Source organism: Heptranchias perlo, chromosome 45 (genome assembly GCF_035084215.1).
Source record: "Heptranchias perlo isolate sHepPer1 chromosome 45, sHepPer1.hap1, whole genome shotgun sequence".
Classification (NCBI taxonomy): Eukaryota; Metazoa; Chordata; class Chondrichthyes; order Hexanchiformes; family Hexanchidae; genus Heptranchias; species Heptranchias perlo.
The window spans coordinates 768560-790400 of record NC_090369.1 but is presented as its reverse complement, the minus strand read 5'-3'; the positions used below and the strand labels follow the sequence as shown (position 1 = coordinate 790400).

The following is a 21841-nucleotide window of genomic DNA, read 5'->3' as shown; positions in this document are numbered from 1 at the left end:
ATCATAGGAACAGGAGCAGGCCATTCAGCCCCTCGAGCCTGCCCTGTCATTCAATCAGATGGACACTGCAAATGGCCACCAGTATGGGAGATACAGGCAGTGATGGACACTGCAAATGGCCACCAGTTTGGGAGACACAGGCAGTGATGGACACTGCAAATGGCCACCAGTATGGGAGATACAGGCAGTGATGGACACTGCAAATGGCCACCAGTATGGGAGACACAGGCAGTGATGGACACTGCAAATGGCCACCAGTATGGGAGATACAGGCAGTGATGGACACTGCAAATGGCCACCAGTTTGGGAGACACAGGCAGTGATGGACACTGCAAATGGCCACCAGTATGGGAGATACAGGCAGTGATGGACACTGCAAATGGCCACCAGTATGGGAGACACGGACAGTGATGGACACTGCAAATGGCCACCAGTATGGGAGACACGGACAGTGATGGACGCTGCAAATGGCCACCAGTATGGGAGACACGGACAGTGATGGACACTGCAAATGGCCACCAGTATGGGAGACACGGACATTGATGGACGCTGCAAATGGCCACCAGTATGGGAGACACGGACAGTGATGGACATTGTCCCTCTCTGCTGTCAGACACTCAGTACAATGGGGCAGATTATTGCCTCTCCATCCCTCGGACAGATCCCAGGACGGCCAGAGATGGATGTTGGGAAATCTGAAACACAAAGAGTAAATGCTGGAAACACAGAACTGGGGCAGAGAAAGGAGCAGGTCCACGGTCAGGCTGGAATATTCTCCTCCTAAACTGCTTCTTCCAGCACTTTCCATTTGCAGTCCAGGACGGAGAGGTGTTGGGCGATAGTTCCAGGACATCTCAGGTCAGCCATGGAAGTAAATCCACTGGCAGGAGCGCCTGGCCGACAGTGAATCGAGGGGCAGGGAGCTGGGTTATTAATGGGATTTTTTTATATTCACCCAGCAGGCAGGGAGACCCGGTGAGGTGTCAGAGCATAAAACTAATCTTTCCATCCCATCAGTTTAATTTAATGGTTCAATCATCCCCCTCCGAGATCAGGGATCAGCGCATCATCTCTGGTAATTGCACATCACATAAATAATCTCCAATTGAAACCCACATCCTGGCTCTTTCACAAGTAAAATTAAAGCCAAGGTGCTGGCAGTGAGCTCCTTCGATGGGCTCGGGAGCAGACAGTTTATCCACAGGGTCCAGAAGGGTCACAGGTCTCGGCCCCAATCTCCAGCACAATGGCATCTGTGGTTCAGTGGGTCTCACTCTCGCCTCTGAGTCAGAAGGTCATAGGTTCAAGCCGCCACTCCGGAGACTCGAGCCCAATAATACAGGTGGATGCAGTACTGAGGGAGCGCCGCGCTGTCGGAGGGTCGGTACCAAGGGAGCGCCTCGCTGTCGGAGGGGCAGTACTGAGGGAGCGCCGCGCTGTCGGAGGGTCAGTACCGAGGGAGCGCCGCACTGTCGGAGGGGCAGTACCGAGGGAGCGCCGCACTGTCGGATGGCCAGTACTGAGGGAGCGCCGCACTGTTGGAGGGTCGGTACCGAGGGAGCGCCGCACTGTCAGAGGGTCAGTACTGAGGGAGCGCTGCACTGTCGGAGGGTCAGTACTGAGGGAACGCTGCACTGTCTGAGGGTCAGTACTGAGGGAGCGCCGCACTGTCGGAGGGTCAGTACTGAGGGAACGCCGCACTGTCGGAGGGTCAGTACTGAGGGAGCGCTGCACTGTCGGAGGGTCGGTACCGAGGGAGCGCTGCACTGTCGGAGGGGCGGTACCGAGGGAGCGCCGCACTATCGGAGGGTCGGTACTGAGGGAGCGCCGCACTGTCGGATGGCCAGTACCGAGGGAGGGCCGCACTGTTGGAGGGTCGGTACCGAGGGAGCGCCGCACTGTCAGAGGGTCAGTACTGAGGGAGCGCTGCACTGTCGGAGGGTCAGTACTGAGGGAACGCCGCACTGTCGGAGGGTCAGTACTGAGGGAGCGCTGCACTGTCGGAGGGTCGGTACCGAGGGAGCGCTGCACTGTCGGAGGGGCGGTACCGAGGGAGCGCCGGACTATCGGAGGGTCGGTACTGAGGGAGCGCCGCACTGTCGGATGGCCAGTACCGAGGGAGGGCCGCACTGTTGGAGGGTCGGTACCGAGGGAGCGCCGCACTGTCGGTGGGTCAGTACTGAGGGAGCGCCGCACTGTCGGAGGGTCAGTACTGAGGGAGCGCTGCACTGTTGGAGGGTCAGTGCTGAGGGAGCGCCGCACTGTTGGAGGGTCGGTACCGAGGGAGCGCCGCACTGTCAGAGGGTCAGTACTGAGGGAGCGCTGCACTGTCGGAGGGTCAGTACTGAGGGAACGCCGCACTGTCGGAGGGTCAGTACTGAGGGAGCACTGCACTGTCGGAGGGTCGGTACCGAGGGAGCGCTGCACTGTCGGAGGGGCGGTACCGAGGGAGCGCCGCACTATCGGAGGGTCAGTACCGAGGGAGCGCCGCACTGTCGGAGGGGCGGTACCGAGGGAGGGCCGCAATGTCGGAGGGTCAGTACTGAGGGAGCGCCGCACTGTCGGAGGGTCAGTACTGAGGGAGCGCTGCACTGTCGGAGGGTCAGTACCGAGGGAGAGCCACACTGTCGGAGGGTCAGTACTGAGGTTAGATACAGAGTAAAGCTCCCTCTGCACTCTCCCATCAAACACTCCCAGGGCCGGTACAGCACGGGTCGGATACAGTGTGAAAGAGAGAGACAAAGAGAGATGTTTTGTCGTTATTGAGGGAGCCGAGGAGGGGCTGGTGATGAATTTATCTGAACCCTCCTGGTTATCTCCCCTCGCACTGTCAGCCTTTTACCTCTCACTGTCGAGCAGCAGCCTGTCGCCCTTCCTCCAGGAGATCGCTGCCTTCGGAGAGGATTGTGGTTTGCATTCAATGACCAGCTCCTGACCCACACACACCAGGATCACCATTCCCACCGGATACAAGTCAAAGCTGGGAGCAGAAGCTGTGAAAACATTCGGAAAATTACACTGCCCTCCCTCGGGCTCCTCCCGCTCCGCCCCTCCGAGACACTGACCATCACTGGTCACCGACTCTCCCTGGGGTACGGGTCCCACAGTCACTGACTCTCACTGGGGTACGGGTCCCACAGTCACCGACTCTCCCTGGGGTACGGGTCCCACAGACACCGACTCTCACTGGGGTACGGGTCCCACAGACACCGACTCTCAATGGGGTACGGGTCCCACAGACACCGACTCTCCCTGGGGTACGGGTCCCACACACACTGACTCTCACTGGGGTACGGGTCCCACGCACACCGACTCTCACTGGGGTACGGGTCCCACAGACACCGACTCTCACTGGGGTACGGGTCCCACAGACACGGACTCTCCCTGGGGTACGGGTCCCACAGACACCGACTCTCACTGGGGTACGGGTCCCACAGACACCGACTCTCACTGGGGTACGGGTCCCACAGACACCGACTCTCCCTGGGGTACGGGTCCCACAGACACTGACTCTCACTGGGGTACGGGTTCCACAGACACCGACTCTCACTGGGGTACGGGTCCCACAGACACCGACTCTCACTGGGGTACGGGTCCCACAGACACGGACTCTCGCTGGGGTACGGGTCCCACAGACACGGACTCTCCCTGGGGTACGGGTCCCACAGACACCGACTCTCACTGGGGTACGGGTCCCACACACACCGACTCTCACTGGGGTACGGGTCCCACAGACACCGACTCTCACTGGGGTACGGGTCCCACAGACACGGACTCTCCCTGGGGTACGGGTCCCACAGACACCGACTCTCACTGGGGTACGGGTCCCACAGACACGGACTCTCACTGGGGTACGGGTCCCACAGACACCGACTCTCACTGGGGTACGGGTCCCACACACACCGACTCTCACTGGGGTACGGGTCCCACAGACACTGACTCTCACTGGGGTACGGGTTCCACAGACACCGACTCTCACTGGGGTACGGGTCCCACGCACACCGACTCTCACTGGGATACGGGTCCCACAGACACCGACTCTCACTGGGGTACGGGTCCCACGCACACCGACTCTCACTGGGGTACGGGTCCCACACACACCGACTCTCACTGGGGTACGGGTCCCACACACACCGACTCTCACTGGGGTACGGGTCCCACACACACCGACTCTCACTGGGGTACGGGTCCCACACACACCGACTCTCACTGGGGTACGGGTCCCACAGACACCGACTCTCACTGGGGTACGGGTCCCACACACACCGACTCTCACTGGGGTACGGGTCCCACACACACCGACTCTCACTGGGGTACGGGTCCCACACACACCGACTCTCACTGGGGTACGGGTCCCACACACACTGACTCTCACTGGGGTACGGGTCCCACAGACACCGACTCTCACTGGGGTACGGGTCCCACACACACCGACTCTCACTGGGGTACGGGTCCCACACACACCGACTCTCACTGGGGTACGGGTCCCACAGACACCGACTCTCACTGGGGTAACGGGTCCCACACACACCGACTCTCACTGGGGTACGGGTCCCACAGACACCGACTCTCACTGGGGTACGGGTCCCACAGACACGGACTCTCACTGGGGTACGGGTCCCACAGACACCGACTCTCACTGGGGTACGGGTCTCACAGACACCGACTCTCACTGGGGTACGGGTCCCACAGACACCGACTCTCACTGGGGTACGGGTCCCACAGACACCGACTCTCACTGGGGTACGGGTCCCACAGACACCGACTCTCACTGGGGTACGGGTCCCACAGACACCGACTCTCACTGGGGTACGGGTCCCCACAGACACCGACTCTCACTGGGGTACGGGTCCCACAGACACCGACTCTCACTGGGGTACGGGTCCCACAGACACCGACTCTCACTGGGGTACGGGTCCCACAGACACCGACTCTCACTGGGGTACGGGTCCCACACACACCGACTCTCACTGGGGTACGGGTCCCACAGACACGGACTCTCACTGGGGTACGGGTCCCACAGACACCGACTCTCACTGGGGTACGGGTCCCACAGACACCGACTCTCACTGGGGTACGGGTCCCACACACACCGACTCTCACTGGGGTACGGGTCCCACAGACACCGACTCTCACTGGGGTACGGGTCCCACACACACCGACTCTCACTGGGGTACGGGGTCCCACAGACACCGACTCTCACTGGGGTACGGGTCCCACACACACCGACTCTCACTGGGGTACGGGTCCCACACACACCGACTCTCACTGGGGTATGGGGTTCCTCGGGTGCTGGCTGCCCACTGGTACCTCACCCATTCTTCATGCCCAGACATTGAGTGTTGGCAGGATATCCAACTGTGGTGGGCATCACATTTGAGTCCAATCCTCACCCCACGCCCGTTTCAGCAGGAGTCATTGGTCAGTGATCGGGTCACTGAGGCCAATCCTACCCCTGCCCCTGAGTCGGCACAGGCCGGGGATGAAGCCTGGGTCTCTCCTGCTCTGTGTTGGGGGCGGGGCTCTGTACGGGGTGGGAGGGGTGAAGAATATTGGGCGTTTCGACGCAATGGGAGAATTCCCGGGGCTGGTTTCCCGCTCACCTTACCCAGGATCTGTAGCTCCGCGCTGGAGAATACTGATCCGTGTTTGTTCCCTGCCACACATTGGTACATCCCAGCGTCCGAGCGGCTGACGTTCACGATACTCAGGAGGCCGTTCCGAACCGTGACCCTGCTCTGTGACCCAAACAAACACACGTTAAACGGTAAACCCGAGGGCTGAGGGGGTGAATGCCCCCACCACCCTCCCCCCCCAGGCCTGGGACTGAGCCCCACACACACAGCAGGAAAGGCCCAGGCCTGCCGAGAGTGAGCTGAGCTGAGCCAAGGTCAGGGGTTGGAGGGACTACAATCAGCCTGTGTGGCCCTGGGTCCGGGTTGGAATGGATCAGCCAGGGTTCCTGCTCCTGCTGGACGGGGTGTGTGTGGACATCGGGCCAGGGCTTGGCGGTGATGCCTCCCATGACTGAATTGCCCGCTGGTTGGGGCTCACTCGCGGGTGAGGACCCGGAGGTGCTTCGGGGGGGGGGAGGAGGAAGGAGTACGTGGATAATCGGCGGTGCCCCTACCTGTGATGTGAGCGACTCTCCATTCCTCAGCCAGCGGTAGCTCGGCCTGGGCCTCCCCACTGCCCCACACTCCCAGTGCAGCGCTTGCCCAGTGTCCAGGGTGGTGTCATTGATGACCTGGCTCCAGTAGGGACGTGCTGGAACGGAAGAAGCCTGTCAGTGGATGTTCAGCAGAGCGAAGCGAGCGAGAGGGAAGGGTCGAGAGTCAGAGATGCATTAGATGGAGGGGGGTGATGCCAAGCTTGGGATTGAGGAGCTGGTTGACTGTCGGGGAATGAGAAAAGAAAGACAGAAAGAAAGGGGACTCCCATTTCTCCAGAGCCTCTCACCACCTCAGGACGTCCCAAAGCGCTTCACAGACAATCAAGTACTTTTGTGAAGTGCGGTCACTGTTGTAATGTGGGAAACGCAGCAGCCAATTGCGCACAGCAAGATCCCACAAACAGCAATGTGATAATGACCAGATCATCTGTTTTTTAGTGATGTTGGTTGAGGGATAAATATTGGCCCCAGGACCCCGGGGAGAACTCCCCCTGCTCTTCTTCAAATAGTGGCCGTGGGATCTTTTACATCCACCTGAGAGGGGCAGACGGGGCCTCGGTTTAACGTCTCATCGGTAAAGACGGCACCTCCGACAGTGCGGCGCTCCCTCAGTACTGACCCTCCGACAGTGCGGCGCTCCCTCAGTACTGCCCCTCCGACCGTGCAGTGCTCCCTCAGCACTGACCCTCCGACAGTGCAGCGCTCCCTCAGTACTGACCCTCCGACAGTGCAGCGCTCCCTCAGTACTGCCCCTCCGACAGTGTGGCACTCCCTCAGTACTGACCCTCCGACAGTGCGGCGCTCCCTCAGTACTGACCCTCCGACAGTGCGGCGCTCCCTCAGTACTGACCCTCCGACAGTGTGGCACTCCCTCAGTACTGACCCTCCGACAGTGCGGCGCTCCCTCAGTACTGACCCTCTGACAGTGCGACGCTCCCTCAGTACTGACCCTCTGACAGTGCGGCGCTCCCTCAGTACTGACCCTCCGACAGTGCGACGCTCCCTCAGTACTGACCCTCCGACAGTGCGGCGCTCCCTCAGTACTGACCCTCCAACAGTGCGGCGCTCCCTCAGTACTGACCCTCCGACAGTGCGGCGCTCCCTCAGTACTGACCCTCCGACAGTGCGGCCCTCCCTCAGCACTGACCCTCTGACACTACACCAAGGAAGATTTGTTCACCCACCTTCGCTGCTATTTGGGGGAGAGGTCCCGACAATCCAGCAATGACAAGCCAGTCTTAATATCTCCTTATGTGTCTCGGTGTCAAATTCTGTCTGATAATCGCTCCTGTGAAGGGCCTTGGGACGTTTCATTACATTAAAAGCACTTTATAAATGAAAGATTTTGATGGCAGGGACATCCCTCCAGGGACAAGGACATTGCAGTTACTGGAGGCAACAGCAGAGGGGGAAAAGAGAGTGATAAGTCAGTCCGCGGTCACTGCTCGCTGAGCACAATGTGGTGAGGATAGAGTGTCCCTGGGTAGAATTCTGATTACCTTACTCTTCACCCACACTCCCCAAAGACATCGTTACAGGAGGAGGCCATTCAGCCCCTCCAGCCTGCTCCGCCATTTAATTGGATCATGGCTGATCTGCATCTTAATTCAACTGATCTGCCATTTCTCCACATCCCTGGATAGCTTTCCCCAAAAAACACTGAAATTAAGACCCCAGACTGCTGGGCCTCAACTTCTGGAAGTTTCCTCAATGACCCAATGAAGAGGCCAGATTTGGGTGGGTGGGGTTACCAGGTAAGTTGAGGATGAATGAGATGACCCATGAGTAGCAGGTACTGTACGGCCCTGTAACACTCACTGTACGGCCCTGTAACACTCACTGTACGGCCCTGTAACACTCACTGTACGGCCCTGTTTACACTCACTGTACGGCCCTGTAGCACTCACTGTACGGCCCTGTAACACTCACTGTATGGCCCTGTAACACTCACTGTATGGCCCTGTTTACACTCACTGTATGGCCCTGTAACACTCACTGTATGGCCCTGTAACACTCACTGTACGGCCCTGTAACACTCACTGTACGGCCCTGTAACACTCACTGTACGGCCCTGTAACACTCACTGTACGGCCCTGTAACACTCATTGTACGGCCCTGTTTACACTCACTGTACGGCCCTGTTTACACTCACTGTACGGCCCTGTAACACTCACTGTACGGCCCTGTAACACTCACTGTACGGCCCTGTTTACACTCACTGTACGGCCCTGTAACACTCACTGTACGGCCCTGTAACACTCACTGTATGGCCCTGTAACACTCACTGTACGGCCCTGTAACACTCACTGTACGGCCCTGTTTACACTCACTGTACGGCCCTGTAACACTCACTGTACGGCCCTGTAACACTCACTGTACGGCCCTGTAACACTCACTGTTCGGCCCTGTAACACTCACTGTACGGCCCTGTAACACTTACTGTACGGCCCTGTTTACACTCACTGTACGGCCCTGTAACACTCACTGTACGGCCCTGTAACACTCACTGAATGGCCCTGTAACACTCACTGTACGGCCCTGTAACACTCACTGTACGGCCCTGTAACACTCACTGTACGGCCCTGTTTACACTCACTGTACGGCCCTGTAACACTCACTGTACGGCCCTGTTTACACTCACTGTATGGCCCTGTTTACACTCACTGTACGGCCCTGTAACACTCACTGTACGGCCCTGTTTACACTCACTGTACGGCCCTGTAACACTCACTGTACGGCCCTGTAACACTCACTGTATGGCCCTGTAACACTTACTGTACGGCCCTGTTTACACTCACTGTACGGCCCTGTTTACACTCACTGTACGGCCCTGTAACACTCACTGTACGGCCCTGTAACACTCACTGTACGGCCCTGTAACACTCACTGTACGGCCCTGTTTACACTCACTGTACGGCCCTGTTTACACTCACTGTACGGCCCTGTAACACTCACTGTACGGCCCTGTAACACTCACTGTACGGCCCTGTAACACTTACTGTACGGCCCTGTTTACACTCACTGTACGGCCCTGTAACACTCAATGTACGGCCCTGTAACACTCAGTGTACGGCCCTGTTTACACTCACTGTACGGCCCTGTAACACTCTCTGTACGGCCCTGTAACACTCACTGTACGGCCCTGTAACACTCACTGTACGGCCCTGTAACACTCACTGTATGGCCCTGTAACACTCACTGTACGGCCCTGTAACACTCACTGTACGGCCCTGTAACACTCACTGTATGGCCCTGTAACACTCACTGTACGGCCCTGTAACACTCACTGTATGGCCCTGTAACACTCACTGTACGGCCCTGCTTACACTCACTGTACGGCCCTGTTTACACTCACTGTACGGCCCTGTAACACTCACTGTACGGCCCTGTTTACACTCACTGTACGGCCCTGTTTACACTCACTGTACGGCCCTGTAACACTCACTGTACGGCCCTGTAACACTCACTGTATGGCCCTGTAACACTCACTGTACGGCCCTGTAACACTCACTGTATGGCCCTGTAACACTAACTGTACGGCCCTGTTTACACTCACTGTACGGCCCTGTAACACTCACTGTACGGCCCTGTAACACTCACTGTATGGCCCTGTAACACTCACTGTACGGCCCTGTAACACTCACTGTATGGCCCTGTAACACTCACTGTACGGCCCTGTTTACACTCACTGTACGGCCCTGTAACACTCACTGTACGGCCCTGTAACACTCACTGTACGGCCCTGTAACACTCACTGTACGGCCCTGTTTACACTCACTGTACGGCCCTGTAACACTCACTGTACGGCCCTGTTTACACTCACTGTACGGCCCTGTAACACTCACTGTACGGCCCTGTAACACTCACTGTACGGCCCTGCAACACTCACTGTACGGCCCTGTTTACACTCACTGTACGGCCCTGTAACACTCACTGTACGGCCCTGTAACACTCACTGTACGGCCCTGTAACACTCACTGTACGGCCCTGGTAACACTCACTGTACGGCCCTGTAACACTCACTGTACGGCCCTGTAACACTCACTGTACGGCCCTGTAACACTCACTGTATGGCCCTGTAACACTCACTGTACGGCCCTGTAACACTCACTGTACGGCCCTGTAACACTCACTGTACGGCCCTGTAACACTCACTGTACGGCCCTGTTTACACTCACTGTACGGCCCTGTAACACTCACTGTACGGCCCTGTAACACTCACTGTACGGCCCTGTTACACTCACTGTACGGCCGTTTACACTCACTGTACGGCCCTGTAACACTCACTGTACGGCCCTGTTTACACTCACTGTACGGCCCTGTTTACACTCACTGTACGGACCTGTAACACTCACTGTACGGCCCTGTAACACTCACTGTACGGCCCTGGTAACACTCACTGTACGGCCCAGTAACACTCACTGTACGGCCCTGTTTACACTCACTGTACGGCCCTGTAACACTCACTGTACGGCCCTGTTTACACTCACTGTACGGCCCTGTAACACTCACTGTATGGCCCTGTAACACTCACTGTACGGCCCGGTAACACTCACTGTACGGCCCTGTAACACTCACTGTACGGCCCTGTAACACTCACTGTACTGCCCTGTTTACACTCACTGTACGGCCCTGTAACACTCACTATACGGCCCTGTTTACACTCACTGTACGGCCCTGTTTACACTCACTGTACGGCCCTGTAACACTCACTGTACGGCCCTGTTTACACTCACTGTACGGCCCTGTAACACTCACTGTACGGCCCTGTAACACTCACTGTACGGCCCTGTTTACACTCACTGTACGGCCCTGTTTACACTCACTGTACGGCCCTGTAACACTCACTGTACTGCCCTGTTTACACTCACTGTACGGCCCTGTTTACACTCACTGTACGGCCCTGTAACACTCACTGTACGGCCCTGTTTACACTCACTGTACGGCCCTGTAACACTCACTGTACGGCCCTGTTTACACTCACTGTACGGCCCTGTAACACTCACTGTACGGCCCTGTAACACTCACTGTACGGCCCTGTTTACACTCACTGTACGGCCCTGTAACACTCACTGTACGGCCCTGTAACACTCACTGTACGGCCCTGTAACACTCACTGTACGGCCCTGGTAACACTCACTGTACGGCCCTGTAACACTCACTGTACGGCCCTGTAACACTCACTGTACGGCCCTGTAGCACTCACTGTACGGCCCTGTTTACACTCACTGTACGGCCCTGTAACACTCACTGTACGGCCCTGTAGCACTCACTGTACGGCCCTGTTTACACTCACTGTACGGCCCTGTAACACTCACTGTACGGCCCTGTAACACTCACTGTACGGCCCTGTTTACACTCACTGTACGGCCCTGTAACACTCACTGTACGGCCCTGTAACACTCACTGTACGGCCCTGTAACACTCACTGTACGGCCCTGTAGCACTCACTGTACGGCCCTGTTTACACTCACTGTACGGCCCTGTAACACTCACTGTACGGCCCTGTAACACTCACTGTACGGCCCTGTACACTCACTGTACGGCCCTGTTTACACTCACTGTACGGCCCTGTAACACTCACTGTACGGCCCTGTAACACTCACTGTACGGCCCTGTTTACACTCACTGTACGGCCCTGTAACACTCACTGTACGGCCCTGTAACACTCACTGTACGGCCCTGTTTACACTCACTGTACGGCCCTGTAACACTCACTGTACGGCCCTGTTTACACTCACTGTACGGCCCTGTAACACTCACTGTACTGCCCTGTTTACACTCACTGTACGGCCCTGTAACACTCACTGTACGGCCCTGTTTACACTCACTGTACGGCCCTGTTTACACTCACTGTACGGCCCTGTAACACTCACTGTACGGCCCTGTTTACACTCACTGTACGGCCATGTAACACTCACTGTACGGCCCTGTAACACTCACTGTATGGCCCTGTTTACACTCACTGTACGGCCCTGTTTACACTCACTGTACGGCCCTGTAACACTCACTGTACTGCCCTGTTTACACTCACTGTACGGCCCTGTTTACACTCACTGTACGGCCCTGTAACACTCACTGTACGGCCCTGTAACACTCACTGTACGGCCCTGTAACACTCACTGTACGGCCCTGTTTACACTCACTGTACGGCCCTGTTTACACTCACTGTACGGCCCTGTAACACTCACTGTACGGCCCTGTAACACTCACTGTACGGCCCTGTAACACTTACTGTACGGCCCTGTTTACACTCACTGTACGGCCCTGTAACACTCAATGTACGGCCCTGTAACACTCACTGTACGGCCCTGTTTACACTCACTGTACGGCCCTGTAACACTCTCTGTACGGCCCTGTAACACTCACTGTACGGCCCTGTAACACTCACTGTACGGCCCTGTAACACTCACTGTATGGCCCTGTAACACTCACTGTACGGCCCTGTAACACTCACTGTACGGCCCTGTAACACTCACTGTACGGCCCAGTAACACTCACTGTACGGCCCTGTTTACACTCACTGTACGGCCCTGTAACACTCACTGTACGGCCCTGTTTACACTCACTGTACGGCCCTGTAACACTCACTGTACGGCCCTGTTTACACTCATTGTACGGCCCTGTAACACTCACTGTATGGCCCTGTAACACTCACTGTACGGCCCTGTAACACTCACTGTACGGCCCTGTTTACACTCACTGTACGGCCCGGTAACACTCACTGTACGGCCCTGTAACACTCACTGTACGGCCCTGTAACACTCACTGTACTGCCCTGTTTACACTCACTGTACGGCCCTGTAACACTCACTATACGGCCCTGTTTACACTCACTGTACGGCCCTGTTTACACTCACTGTACGGCCCTGTAACACTCACTGTACGGCCCTGTTTACACTCACTGTACGGCCCTGTAACACTCACTGTACGGCCCTGTAACACTCACTGTACGGCCCTGTTTACACTCACTGTACGGCCCTGTTTACACTCACTGTACGGCCCTGTAACACTCACTGTACTGCCCTGTTTACACTCACTGTACGGCCCTGTTTACACTCACTGTACGGCCCTGTAACACTCACTGTACGGCCCTGTAACACTCACTGTACGGCCCTGTTTACACTCACTGTACGGCCCTGTAACACTCACTGTACGGCCCTGTAACACTCACTGTACGGCCCTGTTTACACTCACTGTACGGCCCTGTAACACTCACTGTACGGCCCTGTAACACTCACTGTACGGCCCTGTAACACTCACTGTACGGCCCTGGTAACACTCACTGTACGGCCCTGTAACACTCACTGTACGGCCCTGTAACACTCACTGTACGGCCCTGTAGCACTCACTGTACGGCCCTGTTTACACTCACTGTACGGCCCTGTAACACTCACTGTACGGCCCTGTAGCACTCACTGTACGGCCCTGTTTACACTCACTGTACGGCCCTGTAACACTCACTGTACGGCCCTGTAACACTCACTGTACGGCCCTGTTTACACTCACTGTACGGCCCTGTAACACTCACTGTACGGCCCTGTAACACTCACTGTACGGCCCTGTAACACTCACTGTACGGCCCTGTAGCACTCACTGTACGGCCCTGTTTACACTCACTGTACGGCCCTGTAACACTCACTGTACGGCCCTGTAACACTCACTGTACGGCCCTGTAGCACTCACTGTACGGCCCTGTTTACACTCACTGTACGGCCCTGTAACACTCACTGTACGGCCCTGTAACACTCACTGTACGGCCCTGTTTACACTCACTGTACGGCCCTGTAACACTCACTGTACGGCCCTGTAACACTCACTGTACGGCCCTGTTTACACTCACTGTACGGCCCTGTAACACTCACTGTACGGCCCTGTTTACACTCACTGTACGGCCCTGTAACACTCACTGTACTGCCCTGTTTACACTCACTGTACGGCCCTGTAACACTCACTGTACGGCCCTGTTTACACTCACTGTACGGCCCTGTTTACACTCACTGTACGGCCCTGTAACACTCACTGTACAGCCCTGTTTACACTCACTGTACGGCCATGTAACACTCACTGTACGGCCCTGTAACACTCACTGTATGGCCCTGTTTACACTCACTGTACGGCCCTGTTTACACTCACTGTACGGCCCTGTAACACTCACTGTACTGCCCTGTTTACACTCACTGTACGGCCCTGTTTACACTCACTGTACGGCCCTGTAACACTCACTGTACGGCCCTGTAACACTCACTGTACGGCCCTGTAACACTCACTGTACGGCCCTGTTTACACTCACTGTACGGCCCTGTTTACACTCACTGTACGGCCCTGTAACACTCACTGTACGGCCCTGTAACACTTACTGTACGGCCCTGTTTACACTCACTGTACGGCCCTGTAACACTCAATGTACGGCCCTGTAACACTCACTGTACGGCCCTGTTTACACTCACTGTACGGCCCTGTAACACTCTCTGTACGGCCCTGTAACACTCACTGTACGGCCCTGTAACACTCACTGTACGGCCCTGTAACACTCACTGTACGGCCCTGTAACACTCACTGTACGGCCCTGTAACACTCACTGTACGGCCCTGTAACACTCACTGTATGGCCCTGTAACACTCACTGTACGGCCCTGTAACACTCACTGTATGGCCCTGTAACACTCACTGTACGGCCCTGCTTACACTCACTGTACGGCCCTGTTTACACTCACTGTACGGCCCTGTAACACTCACTGTACGGCCCTGTTTACACTCACTGTACGGCCCTGTAACACTCACTGTACGGCCCTGTAACACTCACTGTACGGCCCTGTAACACTCACTGTACGGCCCTGTTTACACTCACTGTACGGCCCTGTTTACACTCACTGTACGGCCCTGTAACACTCACTGTACGGCCCTGTAACACTTACTGTACGGCCCTGTTTACACTCACTGTACGGCCCTGTAACACTCAATGTACGGCCCTGTAACACTCACTGTACGGCCCTGTTTACACTCACTGTACGGCCCTGTAACACTCTCTGTACGGCCCTGTAACACTCACTGTACGGCCCTGTAACACTCACTGTACGGCCCTGTAACACTCACTGTACGGCCCTGTAACACTCACTGTACGGCCCTGTAACACTCACTGTACGGCCCTGTAACACTCACTGTATGGCCCTGTAACACTCACTGTACGGCCCTGTAACACTCACTGTATGGCCCTGTAACACTCACTGTACGGCCCTGCTTACACTCACTGTACGGCCCTGTTTACACTCACTGTACGGCCCTGTAACACTCACTGTACGGCCCTGTTTACACTCACTGTACGGCCCTGTTTACACTCACTGTACGGCCCTGTAACACTCACTGTACGGCCCTGTAACACTCACTGTATGGCCCTGTAACACTCACTGTACGGCCCTGTAACACTCACTGTATGGCCCTGTAACACTCACTGTACGGCCCTGTTTACACTCACTGTACGGCCCTGTAACACTCACTGTACGGCCCTGTAACACTCACTGTACGGCCCTGTAACACTCACTGTACGGCCCTGTTTACACTCACTGTACGGCCCTGTAACACTCACTGTACGGCCCTGTTTACACTCACTGTACGGCCCTGTAACACTCACTGTACGGCCCTGTTTACACTCACTGTACGGCCCTGTAACACTCACTGTACGGCCCTGTAACACTCACTGTACGGCCCTGTAACACTCACTGTACGGTCCTGGTAACACTCACTGTACGGCCCTGTAACACTCACTGTACGGCCCTGTAACACTCACTGTACGGCCCTGTAACACTCACTGTATGGCCCTGTAACACTCACTGTACGGCCCTGTAACACTCACTGTACGGCCCTGTAACACTCACTGTACGGCCCTGTAACACTCACTGTACGGCCCTGTTTACACTCACTGTACGGCCCTGTAACACTCACTGTACGGCCCTGTAACACTCACTGTACGGCCCTGTTTACACTCACTGTACGGCCGTTTACACTCACTGTACGGCCCTGTAACACTCACTGTACGGCCCTGTTTACACTCACTGTACGGCCCTGTTTACACTCACTGTACGGCCCTGTAACACTCACTGTACGGCCCTGTAACACTCACTGTACGGCCCTGGTAACACTCACTGTACGGCCCAGTAACACTCACTGTACGGCCCTGTTTACACTCACTGTACGGCCCTGTAACACTCACTGTACGGACCTGTTTACACTCACTGTACGGCCCTGTAACACTCACTGTACGGCCCTGTTTACACTCACTGTACGGCCCTGTAACACTCACTGTATGGCCCTGTAACACTCACTGTACGGCCCTGTAACACTCACTGTACGGCCCTGTTTACACTCACTGTACGGCCCTGTTTACACTCACTGTACGGCCCTGTAACACTCACTGTACGGCCCTGTAACACTCACTGTACGGCCCTGTAACACTCACTGTACTGCCCTGTTTACACTCACTGTACGGCCCTGTAACACTCACTATACGGCCCTGTTTACACTCACTGTACGGCCCTGTTTACACTCACTGTACGGCCCTGTAACACTCACTGTACGGCCCTGTTTACACTCACTGTACGGCCCTGTAACACTCACTGTACGGCCCTGTTTACACTCACTGTACGGCCCTGTAACACTCACTGTACGGCCCTGTAACACTCACTGTACGGCCCTGTTTACACTCACTGTACGGCCCTGTAACACTCACTGTACGGCCCTGTAACACTCACTGTACGGCCCTGTAACACTCACTGTACGGCCCTGGTAACACTCACTGTACGGCCCTGTAACACTCACTGTACGGCCCTGTAACACTCACTGTACGGCCCTGTAGCACTCACTGTACGGCCCTGTTTACACTCACTGTACGGCCCTGTAACACTCACTGTACGGCCCTGTAGCACTCACTGTACGGCCCTGTTTACACTCACTGTACGGCCCTGTAACACTCACTGTACGGCCCTGTAACACTCACTGTACGGCCCTGTTTACACTCACTGTACGGCCCTGTAACACTCACTGTACGGCCCTGTAACACTCACTGTACGGCCCTGTAGCACTCACTGTACGGCCCTGTTTACACTCACTGTACGGCCCTGTAACACTCACTGTACGGCCCTGTAACACTCACTGTACGGCCCTGTAGCACTCACTGTACGGCCCTGTTTACACTCACTGTACGGCCCTGTAACACTCACTGTACGGCCCTGTAACACTCACTGTACGGCCCTGTTTACACTCACTGTACGGCCCTGTAACACTCACTGTACGGCCCTGTAACACTCACTGTACGGCCCTGTTTACACTCACTGTACGGCCCTGTAACACTCACTGTACGGCCCTGTTTACACTCACTGTACGGCCCTGTAACACTCACTGTACTGCCCTGTTTACACTCACTGTACGGCCCTGTAACACTCACTGTACGGCCCTGTTTACACTCACTGTACGGCCCTGTTTACACTCACTGTACGGCCCTGTAACACTCACTGTACGGCCCTGTTTACACTCACTGTACGGCCATGTAACACTCACTGTACGGCCCTGTAACACTCACTGTATGGCCCTGTTTACACTCACTGTACGGCCCTGTAACACTCACTGTACTGCCCTGTTTACACTCACTGTACGGCCCTGTTTACACTCACTGTACGGCCCTGTAACACTCACTGTACGGCCCTGTAACACTCACTGTACGGCCCTGTTTACACTCACTGTACGGCCCTGTAACACTCACTGTACGGCCCTGTAACACTCACTGTACGGCCCTGTAACACTCACTGTATGGCCCTGTTTACACTCACTGTACGGCCCTGTAACACTCACTGTACGGCCCTGTAACACTCACTGTACGGCCCTGGTAACACTCACTGTACGGCCCTGTAACACTCACTGTACGGCCCTGTAACACTCACTGTACGGCCCTGGTAACACTCACTGTACGGCCCTGTAACACTCACTGTACGGCCCTGTAACACTCACTGTACGGCCCTGTAACACTCACTGTACGGCCCTGTAGCACTCACTGTACGGCCCTGTAACACTCACTGTACGGCCCTGTAGCACTCACTGTATGGCCCTGTAACACTCACTGTACGGCCCTGTAACACTCACTGTACGGCCCTGTTTACACTCACTGTACGGCCCTGTAACACTCACTGTACTGCCCTGTTTACACTCACTCTACGGCCCTGTTTACACTCACTGTACGGCCCTGTAACACTCACTCTACGGCCCTGTTTACACTCACTGTACGGCCCTGTTTACACTCACTGTACGGCCCTGTAACACTCACTGTACGGCCCTGTAACACTCACTGTACGGCCGTTTACACTCACTGTACGGCCCTGTAACACTCACTGTACGGCCCTGTTGACACTCACTGTACGGCCCTGTAACACTCACTGTACGGCCCTGTTTACACTCACTGTACGGCCCTGTAACACTCACTGTACGGCCCTGGTAACACTCACTGCACGGCCCAGTAACACTCACTGTACGGCCCTGTTTACACTCACTGTACGGCCCTGTAACACTCACTGTACAGCCCTGTAACACTCACTGTACGGCCCTGTTTACACTCACTGTACGGCCCTGTAACACTCACTGTACGGCCCTGTTTACACTCACTGTACGGCCCTGTAACACTCACTGTACGGCCCTGTAACACTCACTGTACGGCCCTGTAACACTCACTGTACGGCCCTGTTTACACTCACTGTACGGCCCTGTAACACTCACTGTACGGCCCTGTAACACTCACTGTACGGCCCTGTAACACTCACTGTACGGCCCTGTTTACACTCACTGTACGGCCCTGTAACACTCACTGTACGGCCCTGTAACACTCACTGTACGGCCCTGTTTACACTCACTGTACGGCCCTGTAACACTCACTGTACTGCCCTGTTTACACTCACTGTACGGCCCTGTTTACACTCACTGTACGGCCCTGTAACACTCACTGTACGGCTCTGTTTACACTCACTGTACGGCCCTGTAACACTCACTGTACGGCCCTGTAACACTCACTGTACGGCCCTGTAACACTCACTGTACGGCCCTGTTTACACTCACTGTACGGCCCTGTAACACTCACTGTACGGCCCTGTAGCACTCACTGTACGGCCCTGTAACACTCACTGTACGGCCCTGTAGCACTCACTGTACGGCCCTGTAACACTCACTGTACGGCCCTGTTTACACTCACTGTACGGCCCTGTAACACTCACTGTACGGCCCTGTAACACTCACTGTACGGCCCTGTTTACACTCACTGTACGGCCCTGTAACACTCACTGTACGGCCCTGTAACACTCACTGTATGGCCCTGTTTACACTCACTGTACGGCCCTGTTTACACTCACTGTACGGCCCTGTAACCCTCACTGTACGGCCCTGTTTACACTCACTGTACGGCCCTGTAACACTCACTGTACGGCCCTGTAACACTCACTGTACGGCCCTGTTTACACTCACTGTACGGCCCTGTTTACACTCACTGTACGGCCCTGTAACACTCACTGTACTGCCCTGTTTACACTCACTGTACGGCCCTGTTTACACTCACTGTACGGCCCTGTAACACTCACTGTACGGCCCTGTAACACTCACTGTACGGCCCTGTTTACACTCACTGTACGGCCCTGTAACACTCACTGTACGGCCCTGTAACACTCACTGTACAGCCCTGTATACACTCACTGTACGGCCCTGTAACACTCACTGTACGGCCCTGTAACACTCACTGTATGGCCCTGTTTACACTCACTGTACGGCCCTGTAACACTCACTGTACGGCCCTGTAACACTCACTGTACGGCCCTGTAACACTCACTGTACGGCCCTGGTAACACTCACTGCACGGCCCTGTAACACTCACTGCACGGCCCTGTAACACTCACTGTACGGCCCTGTAGCACTCACTGTACGGTCCTGTAACACTCACTGTACGGCCCTGTAGCACTCACTGTACGGCCCTGTAACACTCACTGTACGGCCCTGTTTACACTCACTGTACGGCCCTGTAACACTCACTGTACTGCCCTGTTTACACTCACTCTACGGCCCTGTTTACACTCACTGTACGGCCCTGTAACACTCACTGTACGGCCCTGTTTACACTCACTGTACGGCCCTGTAACACTCACTGTACGGCCCTGTAACACTCACTGTACGGCCCTGTTTACACTTACTGTACGGCCCAGTTTACACTCACTCTACGGCCCAGTTTACACTCACTGTACGGCCCTGTTTACACTCACTGTACGGCCCTGTAACACTCACTGTACGGCCCTGTTTACACTCACTGTACGGCCCTGTAACACTCACTGTACGGCCCTGTAACACTCACTGTACGGCCCTGTAACACTCACTGTACGGCCCTGTTTACACTCACTGTACGGCCCTGTAACACTCACTGTACGGCCCTGTAACACTCACTGTACGGCCCTGTTTACACTCACTGTACGGCCGTTTACACTCACTGTACGGCCCTGTAACACTCACTGTACGGCCCTGTAACACTCACTGTACAGCCCTGTATACACTCACTGTACGGCCCTGTAACACTCACTGTACGGCCCTGTAACACTCACTGTATGGCCCTGTTTACACTCACTGTACGGCCCTGTAACACTCACTGTACGGCCCTGTAACACTCACTGTACGGCCCTGTAACACTCACTGTACGGCCCTGGTAACACTCACTGCACGGCCCTGTAACACTCACTGCACGGCCCTGTAACACTCACTGTACGGCCCTGTAGCACTCACTGTACGGTCCTGTAACACTCACTGTACGGCCCTGTAGCACTCACTGTACGGCCCTGTAACACTCACTGTACGGCCCTGTTTACACTCACTGTACGGCCCTGTAACACTCACTGTACTGCCCTGTTTACACTCACTCTACGGCCCTGTTTACACTCACTGTACGGCCCTGTAACACTCACTGTACGGCCCTGTTTACACTCACTGTACGGCCCTGTAACACTCACTGTACGGCCCTGTAACACTCACTGTACGGCCCTGTTTACACTTACTGTACGGCCCAGTTTACACTCACTCTACGGCCCAGTTTACACTCACTGTACGGCCCTGTTTACACTCACTGTACGGCCCTGTAACACTCACTGTACGGCCCTGTTTACACTCACTGTACGGCCCTGTAACACTCACTGTACGGCCCTGTAACACTCACTGTACGGCCCTGTAACACTCACTGTACGGCCCTGTTTACACTCACTGTACGGCCCTGTAACACTCACTGTACGGCCCTGTAACACTCACTGTACGGCCCTGTTTACACTCACTGTACGGCCGTTTACACTCACTGTACGGCCCTGTAACACTCACTGTACAGCCCTGTAACACTCACTGTACGGCCCTGTTTACACTCACTGTACGGCCCTGTAACACTCACTGTACGGCCCTGTTTACACTCACTGTACGGCCCTGTAACACTCACTGTACGGCCCTGTAACACTCACTGTACGGCCCTGTAACACTCACTGTACGGCCCTGTTTACACTCACTGTACGGCCCTGTAACACTCACTGTACGGCCCTGTAACACTCACTGTACGGCCCTGTTTACACTCACTGTACGGCCCTGTAACACTCACTGTACGGCCCTGTAACACTCACTGTAC

The 21841-nt window shown here is 55.7% G+C and overlaps 1 protein-coding gene across 1 annotated transcript in view; it reads right to left on the bottom strand.

The window, feature by feature from the left end:
* Positions 1 to 21841, bottom strand: part of LOC137306831 (contactin-5-like) — a 107739-nt gene that overhangs the window by 74812 nt on the left and 11086 nt on the right. Inside the window, exons 3-5 of the mRNA XM_067976230.1 lie at positions 6131 to 6267; positions 5609 to 5738; positions 2843 to 2993 (exon numbers count right to left, since the gene is read on the bottom strand). Coding sequence (XP_067832331.1) covers positions 2843 to 2993; positions 5609 to 5738; positions 6131 to 6267 — 418 coding nt within the window. The remainder of the gene's footprint in view (positions 1 to 2842; positions 2994 to 5608; positions 5739 to 6130; positions 6268 to 21841) is intronic.